The sequence below is a fragment of the Rhodamnia argentea genome, chromosome 9 (genome assembly GCF_020921035.1).
Source record: "Rhodamnia argentea isolate NSW1041297 chromosome 9, ASM2092103v1, whole genome shotgun sequence".
In the NCBI taxonomy this organism is placed as follows: Eukaryota; Viridiplantae; Streptophyta; class Magnoliopsida; order Myrtales; family Myrtaceae; genus Rhodamnia; species Rhodamnia argentea.
In genome coordinates this window covers 24101348-24116566 of record NC_063158.1, presented here as the reverse complement: position 1 = coordinate 24116566, position 15219 = coordinate 24101348, and the positions used below count along the sequence as shown (strand labels likewise).

General features: G+C 41.4%; 2 protein-coding genes across 2 annotated transcripts; one reads left to right on the top strand and one right to left on the bottom strand.

Moving 5' to 3' along the window:
* Positions 1-7207: 7207 nt before the first annotated feature.
* Positions 7208-11298, bottom strand: LOC115739791 (G-type lectin S-receptor-like serine/threonine-protein kinase RKS1). Its single transcript, XM_030673046.2, has 8 exons — positions 11085-11298; positions 9560-10954; positions 9103-9228; positions 8757-8959; positions 8473-8683; positions 8127-8364; positions 7869-8019; positions 7208-7770 (listed from the first exon to the last, which is right to left on the bottom strand). The coding sequence occupies exons 2-8, from the start codon at positions 10836-10838 to the stop codon at positions 7465-7467; spliced, it is 2514 nt and encodes an 837-aa protein (XP_030528906.2). The 5' UTR covers positions 10839-10954; positions 11085-11298; the 3' UTR covers positions 7208-7464.
* Positions 11299-13154: 1856 nt separating this feature from the next.
* On the top strand, positions 13155-14738 carry LOC115731820. The gene is made up of 2 exons (XM_048284824.1): positions 13155-13163; positions 13998-14738. The coding sequence occupies exons 1-2, from the start codon at positions 13155-13157 to the stop codon at positions 14736-14738; spliced, it is 750 nt and encodes a 249-aa protein (XP_048140781.1).
* The last annotated feature ends 481 nt before the right edge of the window (positions 14739-15219 follow it).

Sequence of the window (15219 nt, the reverse complement as noted above, 5' to 3'; positions counted from 1 at the left end):
AGCGTAACATTATTAGAGATGACCCGTAAAATGATCTCTAGTGCTGGTATGGCTAGAAGAGTTCTAGCGGATGCGCTTAGTATGGTGAGCTACCCGGTGAACAGATCTCCATCGATTGCGATCGGATATCGGACTCCCGAAGAAGTGTGGTCGGGTAACGTTGCTGATTATTCTGCTTTTAGAATGTTTGATTGCCCGTGTTATTATCGAGTAAGTGATGGTAAGCTCGATGTGAGGGCAAGGTGCATATGCCATGGCTATGCACGAGGTGATCGGGGCTATCGGTTGTGGTGCTCAAATATAAATTCACCTGTTCGCAACAGAAAAGTTACCTTTGACGAGTCTCCGGTACTTCGGGGTAGGAGTGTTTGTGGCGGTGTTAATACGGATCCGGACGGTGTTCGGCTTGAGGTAGAGTTGCAACCAGAAACTCCCGAGGTAGCGAGTACTAGCGTAGTAATCGACACGGATGGTGCTTATAGCGAGGTGGAGCCTATAAAGCCAACGGTTGCTGTAATCGCTGATATTGGCAAGGTACGTATTCGATCTCCCGACAGATATGGATGCGATAAAGGTTTTGCTTTATCTATGGTTAAGAAGCTTGTATCAGAAAGTTCTTGTGGAGCAGTTAAATGTGCATGTTCGGTTGGTATTCTGATGAGGTCTACGGTTATGGCGAAGTTCAAGTGCGACTTGGACTTGAATGAAGTCTGTGGCGGTTGAGCCCATTGGGGCCGTTGGGAGAGTAGTAGCAGATGATGTTTGGATTATAGCGAAGCGATTGAGACTTGACTCAAACGTCGAGCCAAGGTGGAGATTGTTGAAAATATGCCTCGAGTTTGAGTCCGAAGCTAAATCTGAATTTTTTGCGAATCGGATATTTTACGGATATCCGAATCTAGCAAAATATAATCTAAAGCTGCGTTGGAGGATTTGGCTACTGGAACGGGAAATTTGAACATGGATTTTGATATGCTCTCGGACTCAATCAACATGCGTGATCCAATAAAAGGAAAGAAAATAAAAGCAAAAAGAGATCTTGGTTTTTTATTGGCAGAATTCTAATAGATATCCCGTGCATTGAGTATCCTGTTCACGCTCGAAGTTCAAATATTGATATAAATGCACGGTGGCTAAGGATAATGATGGATTCGTCTTTTTGTGCCTATCATGCATGTATATATATGAGAGGAACAACGTCAGGAACAATGAAGTATCGCTGAAGCGCCGCATATGTGAGTGCTTGTGCGTGTCTTCGTGCCGTTCATCCGACGAGTGAAGGTTTGTTCGCAGAATTGCATCAAGAATTCAAGTGTCGAAGCCAATTAAATCTTGAGGTTAGATTTATGTAATTCCTTTGCGAGATTGAGGGATTGTTTCGCTAGGAATTGTGGGCTAAACACTGTATGCGTTCTTGAATGTAATTGGGGCTGGGAAACACCGAGAGTGTTTGAGTTACTCGAGTGTGGTTCTGTAATCTCCGTGTATCGCTCGTTCTATAGTGGAATTTGTTGCTGCTCTCCCCGTGGACGTAGGTCTCTACGACCGAACCACGTACATCTAGTGTCCGATTTATTTTTTTGTTCTGTCTATTTTATTGTTCGATCGCTTGGTTTCGCGCAACACTGTTTGTGCATCCAAATTGCAGATGCAGAAGGTTTATTTTCACCTATTAATGTCAAAAGCTTTTATTAATTTTCTGAAATCTCAAGAGTAAATGCGTTCCATTAGGGTGTATTTCTGACCATTATTGTGCCTATCATCAATGTTTTTGCCATAGTTTTTATATGATAGACGACCGTGCAATCAAAAAACATTGACATTCATTTTTTCCTGCAAACTAGAACAAAGATCATACTTTTCTCCCTTCTTTGATCGGGATTTAGGCTTTCGAAATCAACGAAATAAAGAAAGAACAGAAACTGGTCGACTAGTGTCCTTATGTTGGACTTATAACAGTGGATGACAGATGCCTTGATCACTCGGTCATCCATTTGGCCCCGTCGAGAAAGCATACTTTTTCCTCTTCATTAGATGACTTTGACCGCAAAAGATTAAAAAGAATGTTCATGCACACATCAAGAAATCTGACCCCGAAAAGAAAAAAAAAAGACGGGTCAAGAGACGAAGATGAACCGATGGTTAGTCTAGGCAATGCGAGGTGGCGTGAGAAGAAGGCAATCCCAATAACAAACTCCATCGGACTATCTACGTTTGTTTATTTTACTTAGTTGTCCATTTTGTCACTCATTTGTTTGTTGTTGCCTCGCCTTCATATGCCATCAGCACAATCGTGGGTCATGTAGTTCATGAAGGGTTGATGAGATGGCAACTTGGAGAAACCCCAACCAGGGCTTCTCACCAAAAATGGTGGAAGGAAGTGATGAAGAAAGGGATTTGGATTTCCTGGATTTGAGGCTCAAAAGAAGAGGGGTTAAAGCATGTCCATTCGCACTTGCCTCAGTATGTTAATGTGCCGGTGTCGGTTCGATGTTTCGAACACAATTTGTGCATGATTTTTCTAAGTCCCTTTGGACAAAGCTCCGGTTTTGCATTAGGTACTTGCATTCAGAAGTTAACATACATATGTACTATGCAAATCTTTTTAGAAGTGGCTTTCTGATAATACGGTAAACTTGCTTGTCATGCATTGACCGTAGTAATCCCGACATCATTATCAGAAGCAGAACCAATGCCATTACTAGATAACACATTCGCTCCATGGTAACTAGAAGTTAGCATGATTACAGAGAATGCATTGCAGGTTCTAGATTTTAAAAATTGGGGAATTGGATCTAAGGGGTAGATTTTGGTAGAACTCGGGATTTGAAACTTGGAACAAGTTTTTGTGTTTTTCTTGTTCAATGTATTCGGACCATCTTGCGGTATTTTATGGCATCTTATGATAAGTGTGTAATTTGAAAACACTAGTATAAGCTTCCAATCTAGCAATATCTATGGTTGATACTTTTACTTTGTTAATATTTTACAATTATTCATGTATTTAAATATGAGTTGTGGTTTTAACAAAAAAAATATGAGTTGTGGTCAGTAAATTGTAGCAACAAATGGAGGTGATTAGAGTTGATGATTCACTACAATCGTTTAGTTAATAATATAAGTGAAACCTGGATAGGCCATGGAACCGATCCCGAAATCTGTGATAGGGTAGATTCTAAATTCTAGGATATGTAGTGTAAGTTTCAAGTTTCAAAATTTAGGGAATAGCTTTCGACGAGTAGGTTCAGATTTCAAATGGAATTTGGACTATGGAAACCGTAATATTTTACTTGGTCAAACAAAGAGGAAACGAAAAAAAGAAGAAGGAAAATTGACTTGGTAAAAAAGCATAGACCCGTGTAGACATGGAGAGCACAACGGAATCAACATGGAAAGGAGGTTCTCTCCCACCCTATTTATGATTTTGATTTGATGTGAATTAATTAGAAGAATAAACAATTCATCATCGATAGTCGTCCCTCAAAACAGAGAATAAGTTCAACCTGTAGATTTTTTTCATTATGTAAGAATTTTGTTGGCATCATAGAAAAACTGAGGATGGATTTTGGTAATGTCCCTGGATGGGACATAATCAAACATGTTTCATTCATAAATACTCTGAATTAGATAAAACCCATCTTGGGAGAGATGATAAGCTTAGATAAGATTATTCGCACCCGAAAGAATATTACAAGAAAAACGGAAAAATAGAATGGTGTATTGAGAGGGGGAGAGGTGGCGGCGTCTCGAAGGCGATGGTCGTTGTTCCAATTGCCTAATCTTTACACAGTGCCACTACCTTGGCAAGTCGTACGGTATATCTCGTCATGATCTGTTGTACACTTGTAAATTGATAAAATTAAAAAAAAAAGTCTGAAACCTATTTCAAATGTGTTAATTCAGTTATAAACTTTTTTTTTTGTCAATTGAGTTCTAAATATTTTACATTTGTGCCAACTCGGTTCATCCGGCTAATTTTCGCCATAAAATGTTTACATGGATGCCATCCACCCTATGTAACGAGATCGGCACCGACATAGAAAATTTTTAACAATATTTTTAAATTTTTATTTTATTTTATATTTTTATTCCTTTTCCTTTTTTTTCTTCCTTGTTTCTGGCCGGTTAACGCTCGTTGACGAGCTAGAGGAAGAAGAGAAGAAAAAAAAAGCAAAAAAAAAAAAATGAAAAAAAAGAAAATATCGAGAAAATTAAAATACAATACAAAATTATCAACGTTAGTATTGGGGCCTCGTGTCGGTACGTGGTAAGGTGGTTTGTCACATGGCAACCTCGGGCTACGCGCTCGAGACACGTGTTACGTGCTTGACATGTGCCACCATCCGGTTCAGCTGCAAGCCGTTGAAGCTATTAACTTGTCATAAGGCGACTCTACCGCAAGCTGCCGATTGTAAGCTCACCGGTCTAAGCCGACTGACCTATTATAAATAAAAATCGACGTCAATTCATTCCGTCGGCTCTTGTCGAAAATCTCTGTCGTTACTCTGCTGGAACGCCAATCACTGTCCGACCGCCCTTGGTCATCCGACCACCGTGTACCTCAAGCGCCACCGCTGCACTCTTCACACCACCCTAGCATCATCCGCTGCCTTTGTTTGGTGCCCTACCCATGACCGCCCTTGGTCATCATGGCCAACTTAGCCGTTTGTCCGGCCATTTGTTCGTTTGTTCGTCCGTCCGATCGTTTGTTGATATCTTCCTTAGTCGAGGCAAGTAGATCTCCATCCTTACTACTATACTTTTTATAATTACGGATGCGAGTGTTGGATTCCGGTGAATGATGTTTATGGTATAGATGCTTTGGATATGATTATGAGGTCTTACTATCTATGAGAATCGTGTTTGCTTTGGTAGGATTTTGAAATCTACCGTTGATGTGAGATATGTTTAGTTGTCTTGGATGATTCTCAATTCTGCGATGTTATAGCTGGTTTAGTCGTTTGGCTTAAGAATCCTACTTGGCCTTTGGGTAAGATTTCACCAAGTGAGGAAAGGAACCATGAAACGGAGGGGGGCCCAGCTGATGTGGCCCTAAAAATTTTTAAAAAATAAGAAAATAAAGTTTAGAACGTGATCCACGACACGACAAGTGAAAAATTCTAGTGGTGTGGTAGTTGGGCCGTTGATGTAGGTCAAATTGATTTTAGATTATTTTTTTCTTGGGGTTTGGTTTAGCTTTATTGTCTTGCACGCCAATGACTTTATTTAAGTCAATTTCAGCCTTTTTTTTTTTTCTCGTTTTCCATGCTTGATGATTAACCTTTTTCCGCTTTCTAATCTCTAGAAGATTTGCGCCTGCCTTTTCCTTAAGCCATGTCGGAAAAGCCACTTGCCAAGTTTCTATCAGATTGCTAACTATATATATTCGCTCTAAAACCATAAACTCTCGAGATCTGGAGGCCAGATACAAGAGGATAATAACTATGAACGATTAAAGTAACTATGAAATAGTTCAGTCACGCCTATATCCAAATACTAATCAAAGTAATCAATCCAATTAAAAGTAAGTTCTATTGTAAATTGTATTAAGTTTACGCAAGTTATGATTATAAATATTCGTTTATGACTATATAATATGAAATGAAATATAATTTCAAGCATATAATAAGGAAAGGGTAAATCGATAAGAAGAAGTAAGGATACAAAAGAACAACTATGTAAGACAATAAATTAAGAGCAAACCAACCACAGGATATATATGTATTCTAATTTTGGATTAAGTGAGAAATGTTATTGAATTTAAAACAAAAGCCTAATACCAAGAAAAATCCTAAACTGATACACTTGTGATAAATTTACCCCGAACTAATTTTTGGACCATAAAAGATCCCAAACTGATACATTTGTGATAAATTTATACTATTTTGATAAATATGTTATAAATTTACCTCCATTAGTTTCCGTTAATTTTACCGTCAAATTGTTGACTTAGATGACATGTGGCAGTTAACGGGTTTATTAGTTTGGGGTTTTTAACTCCTCATTTATCATAAATGTATCAATTTGAAGTTTTTCGTGGCATTAACTCTATTTTACGGAAGCTTATGGAGGGTAAATTTGTTATATATGTACCAGTTTGGAATTTTTTTTTGTGGTCAAAGTATTAATTTAGGGTAAATTTATCGTAGTTGTATCAATTTGAGATTTTTGGTGGGAAAAAAAATTAATTTGGAGTAAATTTATTATAGATGTACCAGTTTGGGGTTTTTCAAGGCATTAAACCTAAAGCAAAAGCAAGAGGATAAGCATGGCTACCACCTAAGTAGCATCGACACCGACACCGACACGAGACATGACACGCCGACATATCATTTCCAAAAAAATATAGAGATTCGACATGTTGGGAGACGTATATTAAACATATATCATGTATATACAAAAATATTAGCGGTGACTTTTTTCTTCTTCTTTTATTAGGGCTTCACGATTAGGTTTTTTTTTGGTTGGCTGGGTGTATTAACTTTGGGGTGGCTGGATATATGACTTGAATACATATATATTTTTGATAAATTTACCTATGACTCCTAATTTATTAAAAATGCTTAAAATTGACCCTGTGTGTATCCAAATGGCATGTCGGTTTGCTGACATCTCATATCGTTGGCGTGTTTGGAGCACCGACCACGTATCGATCAAATGTTGGAGAGTATCGGACATGACAAAGAAACTTCGAAAAGTATGTGTGCTTCTTAGGGTACTACCCCATCTTTCATGATAAAGCATCCAACAACCCATCAAGGGTCTATATCAATTTCCGTAAAGGAGATTGGCATTAATATGTAGTTGATAAGCGTTATGCATCTTTCTATAATTACATTTTTATTTATATCCTTCAAGTAGTTAAGTCACTCTAGCAAAAACAAATCAGGCAAACACAATTAGGGTCACGCGACCATGTCGTTATCTTCTATTTGACTCTAAATAGTAACATTACATCAGAACAGGGGGTTCGGAGTTCAATTCTTTCGATGCCCTTATTTGCTTCAATTATTACAAATGTCCAATCTCACTCTTGGCCAATTTTCAACCTAAGCATGAGGAGAAATGATAGAATATTTAAATATATTTTACCACGGATATCTCTAACATATTAAGTTTTTAGAATAGTAAGTAGTGATCTCATGATTTTTTTTTTGTATGGATTTACTCCTCCTAGTACGATAATGCATATGAAATCACGAGAATAACCTAACTTCAACTACAATCTTATTATATCGAAGTTAACTAAAGAAGAAGCATCATGCAATTTGCAGTTTCCAAAATATATCAAACTTATGCAATCCATATCGATTTTACAGCCGAGGCATGCAAACGTTTCTCTTCAGGACTTCTGCCGGCTCAATACACCTTGGAATTCCAGTACCCAATACTTCCATGAACTCCTAGGTTTTCAAAGTGAATTTGTGTTTCTATAACTAATCCAGGGGCGAGAGAACGGCACAACTAGCGGCCTTCGACCATCGAAATTGTAACATCGTTCGCAGAAGCCGTTCCATTGCTCGCAGATAGATTCCCGCCATGGTACCTGCCCTTGACAACGTATGCAGGTCTTTTCGGGGATGCAAGAACCACATCTCTATTTGCCAACATGAACACAATGGTGGACATGTTCGGCCTATCCTCCGCCAGTTCTTGCACGCACAAAAGGCCGATCTGGATGCACCTCAAGGCCTCCTCTTTGGCGCACGAATCACCCATTGACTCGTCGATAACGTCCTCGCAGTTTCCTTCATTCCATAGCTCCCATACCTGCGATTGTGTTGTGCACAAGCGAGTGTTTCAGGCTATGTATTATGTCCTAGGCTCAGTCCTGTCGCCTGTACTTATTAAAGAGTTCAAATACTTACATGGCCAATCAAATTGTAAGATGGATTTTCCGGGTGATATGCGGTGTTCCTTTTGCCACTGATGATCTCCAACAGCAAAACTCCGAAGCTATAGACATCGGATTTTATCGAAAATATACCTCCCATTGCGTACTCTGGCGACATGTACCCGCTGCCACAGCAAAAAATGATAGAAAAAGAGGGTTTTGATTGATTAGTTGAGTTGAGGTTCTTGGACTCAGTAAGCACAGTAAGCATTGCGATGGCGAAAATTCTTACTATGTTCCAACTACTCGATTTGTGTTTCCTTGGATTTGATCCGCGCCGCATATCCTAGCCATACCGAAATCAGATATCTTTGGATTCATCGCAGCGTCGAGTAGGATGTTGCTGGCCTTTAAATCTCGGTGGATGATCCTGAGCCTCGAATCTTGGTGCAAATACAAGAGTCCTCGAGCCACCCCGGATGCGATGTCGAACCTTTTCCTCCAATCCAGCGTCAATCTTTGCGTTGTGTCTGGACCAAGATTGAGATATCAACAAACCATTTGTTTTCATGCGTTGATGTCATGCGTTGATGTATGAAATTGGAGTATTCTAGATAGTGGGAGAGCAGAGGATGTACCGAAAAGGAAGGCATCCAAGCTTTTGTTCGGCAAAAACTCGTAAATTAGCATTTTCTCGTCTTCTTCGACACAGCAGCCAAGTAGTCTCACCAGGTTCCGGTGTTGAAGCTTCGCAATCAACCGAACTTCGTTCTTGAATTCCTCAACACCTTGTCCTGAATGTTTCGATAGTCTTTTGACCGCTATTTCCGTTCCATTGTCCATAACGCCCTGTGAAATTACGTTTCAATTTGCAAGTCTCTATCAGTTTTTGTAAGTAGCTCTTTATGTAATGGAAGGTTACCTTGTATACTGATCCAAAACCGCCTTGACCGAGCTTACTGAGGATGGAGAAATTGTTTGTTGCTGAAGCTATGGTGCTCAGATCAAGGAGTGGCACATCTCGGTTTCCTCTGGGTCCGTCGTCGGGGTCTTTTACACTCCGAGAGCCGTCCAAATGTGTTGGATTCATGATATCACTCATTAGTGGATTATGGCCTCTGCGATCTGTTTCCAAGACAACCACATAAATGCCATTCCAACCTTGGAGAAATTGTGAGATTCTTCATTCAGGAATTCATTTCGTTAAACCAACCGAAAGTTCTTTGCTTAATTAAAAGCGTACTGATGGTGAGGACTAAGTGACGCACCCTTTCTCTTCTTGATCACCAAGCGGTATGAGAAGGAGCTGGCGAGCAGTAGAGCTGTCACAACCGAAACCAGAACTATCGCAATCGTTGCCTTTCGGCTGAGGGAGCTTGTTTTCCTATAACGAGCTGACAGGAAAGTACAACATAGTGTTTCAGATTCAATGACCTCGAATGTGCTTGTGCCAAGAATAGATTGAAAAATTCTCTTAGCCTCAACTTGAAACCAGAAATCACCAAGTGGATCTCTAACGATACACAGTTTATGCGATGCAAAATCTCAAACTAGGTTCCTAAAATCATGGATTTGACTTATTATGCTTATGAATTTAATCATTTTTGAAGTTCAATTCATCATTTGCTTGACAATGATAATCTATTGATACAAATGAAGTTACGGGAGGTAAATCGCATTAACAAAAGTAGGATTATTAACATAGAGTAGCAGAAGCAGGAGTACCTAACTCGACCGCATCGACCCGTACATATAAATCTTGACCTGTAGTGGCAAATGTTCTTGTATCGACTAAATCGCTATGCCATGTGAGGCACCCGAAACCCCCCAGGCTCTCATTGGCGCTAGCATAAGCTGTGCAAGAGCAATCCCTCAGGCATTCCTCTTCACACTCCTTCAAGCTCAAGCTCATGTTAGCACTTGCTTTTGAAGTGTCCGGCACCTTCACTAGTGCCACCTTCACGAATCCTTCCCCGCTTCGACACACTGACACCCCTCCCCTCCTCACACACCCTGCCGATCCATCTCTTAGGTACCAATCGCCCGGGGACTTGGGCTCGAACCCTGGCAGGCATGTGCACTCGAATTGGCCCGCAATATACAGATTGCAGTTGCTGTTGGGCCCACACTTGCCGTAATAATCGCACTGGTCCATTGGAGCGTGCCAGTATTCTATCCACTGCCGATCTCGGTCGTGCCATGTGAATCGTTGGAGTGACCCTGACGCGCTGAGCACCGTTCTTGTGATGGTTGATGGGTTAACGGTGCCATACATTATAGAAATCTCGTCAGGGTCATTTACAAAGCTTACGTTTAAGATGTAAGGGGTAATCATTACAGGTACGCCGCTCCACCGATCTCCAATCCACGATCCGACACGCCAGTACGGAACCCCATCCTTGTACAGAAATAATTGAGCATAGCCTGTTGGGTCAATCCTATAGGAGCAATTGCCGGGTGTCGGATCCTCCAGGGACTTCCATGATGTTAGGAACCGGTCCAAACCGGTTTTGCGGTTCAACCCGAGTTTCATGAAAGGAAGCATAGTGTCTGTAGGATAATCAAAGCTTTGCCATATCAACCTTTGACTAAAATCTTGAACCAGGACTAGATTGCCTGAATCCGTAAGCCGGGCTGTAGTAGAATCATTGGATGATGCAGAAGAAACATTTGTGGACCAAACAGGAAAGCTTCCATTTGTCTCATGGAGCACCAAATTTCCATCAGAATCAATTGAAAGAGCTCCCGAAGTGCCACTGATTGGTCTCTCTCGATTAGCAACCCAAACAACAGTTAGCTCAGAAACTTGGTGATACCAAATTCCGACATAACGATTGCTAGAATTACCCGAGCTGAAGAAACCCAGAGCGAATGTTTTACCACTGGAGAGCAAGAGATTTCCATCTTTGATAGTATTGTTTTGGTCAAGGATGTCCAAGCAAGTACTTACCTGAAGTAGAAAAAGAAGAAGCAGGGGATACACTAACCCCTTTTCTGTGTTCATTGAGTCTTTTTATTGAGGATACTATGATATGATGTCTGAGGCAACAAAAGTGGCTGAGTGAATGGTACCTCGAATACCATGGAGTGTAGTCGAGGTCTTAATTTGTAAGGATCCACCTTTCTCCTGAATTTAAGCAAGTAATTGTCATCTTTTTGGTCCAAGCTTCATACTTCCGATCAATATTTCTCGATCGTGAAACAAGAAAATCGATTGTACTTTATGTAAATTGAAGCAATGGTCACGTACCTTGGCGACTTGCCTTGCCTTGCCTTTCCCTTCACAGCAGCCTAATCCCCTTAACCAACGTGGTCGAAAGAAGTTGCTTGAGGTGCATTTGCTCTCGCATTGAATCGGTTAAAGTTGAAAGAACAGGGTTCAGGGATAACAGCACGCTGCTCATCCTAAAGAGAGCTGGACATTCCAAACCGTTGTGACGGAGATGGATAACACGTCAGTTTCCATATGCTGCTATTTTAACATATAAACTGTAAGTCGAGCCTGAGAGTTCGAATCTTGAATCTTCTGTTCATAAGCTCACTGCAGAAACAGAGAAAAAAAGAAGAGTCCTCTCTTTTGACTCATTGCCTACAGTTGTTGCCAAGAGAGAGCGAAAGGTGTATTTTTCTTTCTGCCCATGCCTTTTATGAAGTCCAAACGCCTAATGGCTTCCACCAAAATGTCCATTTCTCAGGACTTATTCAAGGCTAGGTCAAATGTGCCATTTGATTTCCTATGAACCCTCTTCAAATTAGTCCTTTATGGTATGCTAGTATTCTTGTTTTCATGTGGCAGAACTCAGCTACCATATTTAAGATGACTCTTTTGGCAGACTGAAGTTAAAATAAAGCCACTAAGTTTACACTAGTGCGACCGAAATGGGCATAAACACCGGGTAAGTAGACCCGATTCTGATTTTGTACACTCAATTGTTCCGGATCACCAAATCTATGACCCGATTGACTGCGCTAGAAGATCATGCAATCAAAAACCATGGACATCTATTCAATCCTGCTAACTAGAACAAAGCTCATACTTTTCTCCCTTCTTTGATGGTGATTTATGCTTTCGGAATCAACGAAATAAAGAAAGAACAGAAACGGGTCGAGTAGTGTCCTTTCGTTGGACTTATAACAGCGGATGAGAGATGTCTTGATCACTCGGTCATCCATTTGGCCCCGTTGGGAAAGCATGCTTTTTCCTCTCCGTTAGGTAGCTTTGACCGGAAAAGGTTAAACAGGATGTTCAATCACAGATCAAGAAATCTGACCACAAAAAGAAAAAAAAAAAAAAGACGGGTCAAGAGACGAAGATGAACCGATGGTTAGTCCTCGGCAATGCGAGGTGGCGTGAAAAGAAAAACAACCCCAAGAAGAGACTCCACTAATCTATTTACGGTTGTTTATTTTCCTTAGTTGTCCATTTAGTCGTTCATTTTGTTTATTGTCGCCTCTCCGTCATATGTCATCAGCACAATCGTGTAGGAGAATTACCAAAAAAGTCATAAATACATTGCGCTTGTATCAATCCGGTCTTCAACATTTTTTTTTTTACCAATTGAATCCTAAAAATTTTACATTTGTGTCTATTTAGTACATTTAACCAGCCGGCGTTGACATAAATAATTTTTTATTTTTTCTAAATTATTTTTATGTTTTTAACTATTTTTTTCCTATCATTTTCTTTTCTTTTCTTTTTATTAGGGCTAGCGGGACACCGCCGATGACCTCCGCCGGTCACTAGGCAAGGGCCGCGAGCCCTTGGTCACACCATGGCGGGTCACGAGCCCTCGCTCGCAGTTGAGTGAGGGCCGCGAGTCTTGTTGCGGGTGGTGAGGCCTCACGGCTCTAGCCCGGTGGCCGGCGAGGGCTCGCAACCCTCCGATCTGAGCAAGGGCCTATTGGCTCTAAGAAAAGAAAGGAAAAAGACAGGAAAATTTTTATTAAAAATATAATTTTTTTAAAAAAAATATATGTTAATGTATTATAGAAAATTGTCTATGTCAACATTGACCGGTCAAATGAGCTTAATTGGCACAAATGTAAATTGTTTAGGATTCAATTGGCAAAAAAAAAAAAAAGATTGATGATTGAATTGACATAATTACAATAATTTTAGAATTTTTTTGATAATTTTCTCTGGTAGTGTATCATGTAGTTTATGAAGGGTGGATGAGGTGCTAACCTAGAGAAACCCTAACCTGATTAGTCTTTTATGGTAGGCTAGTATTCTTGTTTTCATATGACAGAAACTTAGCTACCATATTAACCTGATTCTTTTGATTTGATCACAATTACTGTTTGTGCATCCAAGTTGCAGATGCTGAAGGTTTATTTTCACTTATTAGTGTTAAAAGCTTTTATTATATTTTTTCCTGCTAACTAGAACAAAGCTCATACTTTTCTCCCTTCTTTGATGGTGATTTAGGCTTTCGGAATCAACGAAATAAAGAAAGAACAGAAACGGGTCGAGTAGTTTCCTTGATCACTCGGTCATCCATTTGTCCCTCATTTGTTTGTTGTCGCCTCGCCTTCATACCCCATCAGCACAATCGGGAGTCATGTAGTTCATGAAGGGTTGATGAGATGGCAACTTGGAGAAACCCTAACCAGGGCTTCGCACCAAAAATGGTGGAAGGATGTAACACCCTAAAAATTGGGCGATCAAAATAGTGAAATCTAGTCTATGGAACGACTAGAAAATTTTAATTTGATGCCCAAGGTTGGATGTTAAGAAATTAGAAATCGGAAATCGGAAATTTCCGGGACCGTGACTCGAATTGGAATAAATTCCGATTAAATGAGTAATTGCGTCTTAGAATTAGGTTTGGGGTAAATTGACTCGAGTTCGGATTAAATAACCCTCTGTCGGGTTTCCGGACTCACGAATGACCTAGGGTGTGAAATTACCAAAATACCCCTGGCCAAAATGTGAAATTACAAAACTACCCCTGGGGTTTTAGGAACTAGTGGACAAGACTATAATTAGTGGGCCCCACCTTATCACTTCAGCCCTTGGTAAAAAATCTCCAGAATTCTCTCTCTCTCTCTCTCTCTCCCCCTCTCTCTCTCTCACACGTTGGCCCCCCCTTAACCGACTTCACCATCATCTTTTCTTCTCCTTCTTTCTTCATCTTTCGGGCATAATCTCTACTGCCCCAAGCCACCAAGAACAACTACAACACTTCCAGAATATCATCGACACCGCGGGACCACCGTCGCGCCGCCGGAGTCGCCGGAAAACCGGCTGGGAGAAGCCTCAGCGGCATGCTCTGTTTTCTGCCGGGTTGCTGCTGTTGCTGCTTCTCTGTTCTGTTCGGCCTTCCTCAGCCCAGCTCCGCCCTTCCCTGACCTCCACAGACTTCCTCCGACGCCGTCCAACCACCACCAGGTCGAGTCGCATCCGTGCCTCGCCGGAACAGCCACGAACAGCCGGTTTTGTCACTGCCTGTTCTGTTTTTCGCTGCTCCGCCCTGCACCGCCTGAAGCTGCTGCCGCCGCTGTTCCGCCGCCTTCTCCAGCCACCTCCGATCACCATACACCTCCCAACACTCCCTCAGACCTTTTCCCGCAGCCCCGCAAAGTCCCGACGCCGTTCGAGCTCCGGAACAGCCCCGACCAGCTTGCTCTGTTCTGTTTCTTTGCTCTGTTCTGCCTGTTGCAGCTTCTGTTGGCTGCTGCCGGCACTAGCTCCGGCCACCGAGTGCCACCACCGACCACCATCACCCTTCCCCCGCCTCCTCGGACATCCACCGTCGACCCCGGAGCCAACCACCACCCTTCAATCCACGAAACAGCCCCGGATCCCCCTCAATTTCCCCTGTTTTTGGTCTGGGCAGCTCCATTTGGGCCTGAACAGTGGGCCTACGAGCTGGGCCGTGGCCCAAACCGACTTGGGCCGTGATCCAGGGTGTTGGGCCAAGTGATTGGGCCTTTTATTAGGCCCGTGGGCCAAGTGGATCAAGAGTTTAGACTCATTATCCGAGGTTTTGGGCCCACGATCCAATCAAGTTCGAGGTTTGCACCAAAGGTTCTCAAGGATCGCCGTCGCACTCGCCTCACCTATTTGACCGTGAGTTGACCTCTAATCCTTGGTTAAGACGCTAATTACGTTCGAATTTAGTTTAATTATTATTTTAGGGTGTTTAGGTAAATTAATTAGGGCCGATTTAGGGTAAAGCCTTGGTTTAGGCTAAATGGCCCCAATTAGTTAAGTTAGTTCGATTGTGGCTAATTAGAATTAAATTGGGTGACTTAATGATTGTTAATGATTGATCGTGAGCAAGCGGAAGGCTAGAGACGAGCATATGATCGAATAACAAGTCGGGATGGATTATTGCTAGATTAGATTGAATCTTGTTAAGTTGACGTATAAATTGGGATTA

What these genes read in the sequence shown, in the direction of transcription:
- LOC115739791 (XM_030673046.2), bottom strand. Translation starts at nt 10,838, where the DNA reads ATGAACACAGAAAAGGGGTTAGTGTATCCCCTGCTTCTTCTTTTTCTA. An exon ending in GGTGATCAAGAAGAGAAAGG is followed by an intron (nt 8,960 to 9,102) that starts GTGCGTCACTTA and finishes TCTTGGAAACAG; the next exon opens with ATCGCAGAGGCCATAATCCA. An exon ending in GTTTTGGATCAGTATACAAG is followed by an intron (nt 8,684 to 8,756) that starts GTAACCTTCCAT and finishes GTAATTTCACAG; the next exon opens with GGCGTTATGGACAATGGAAC.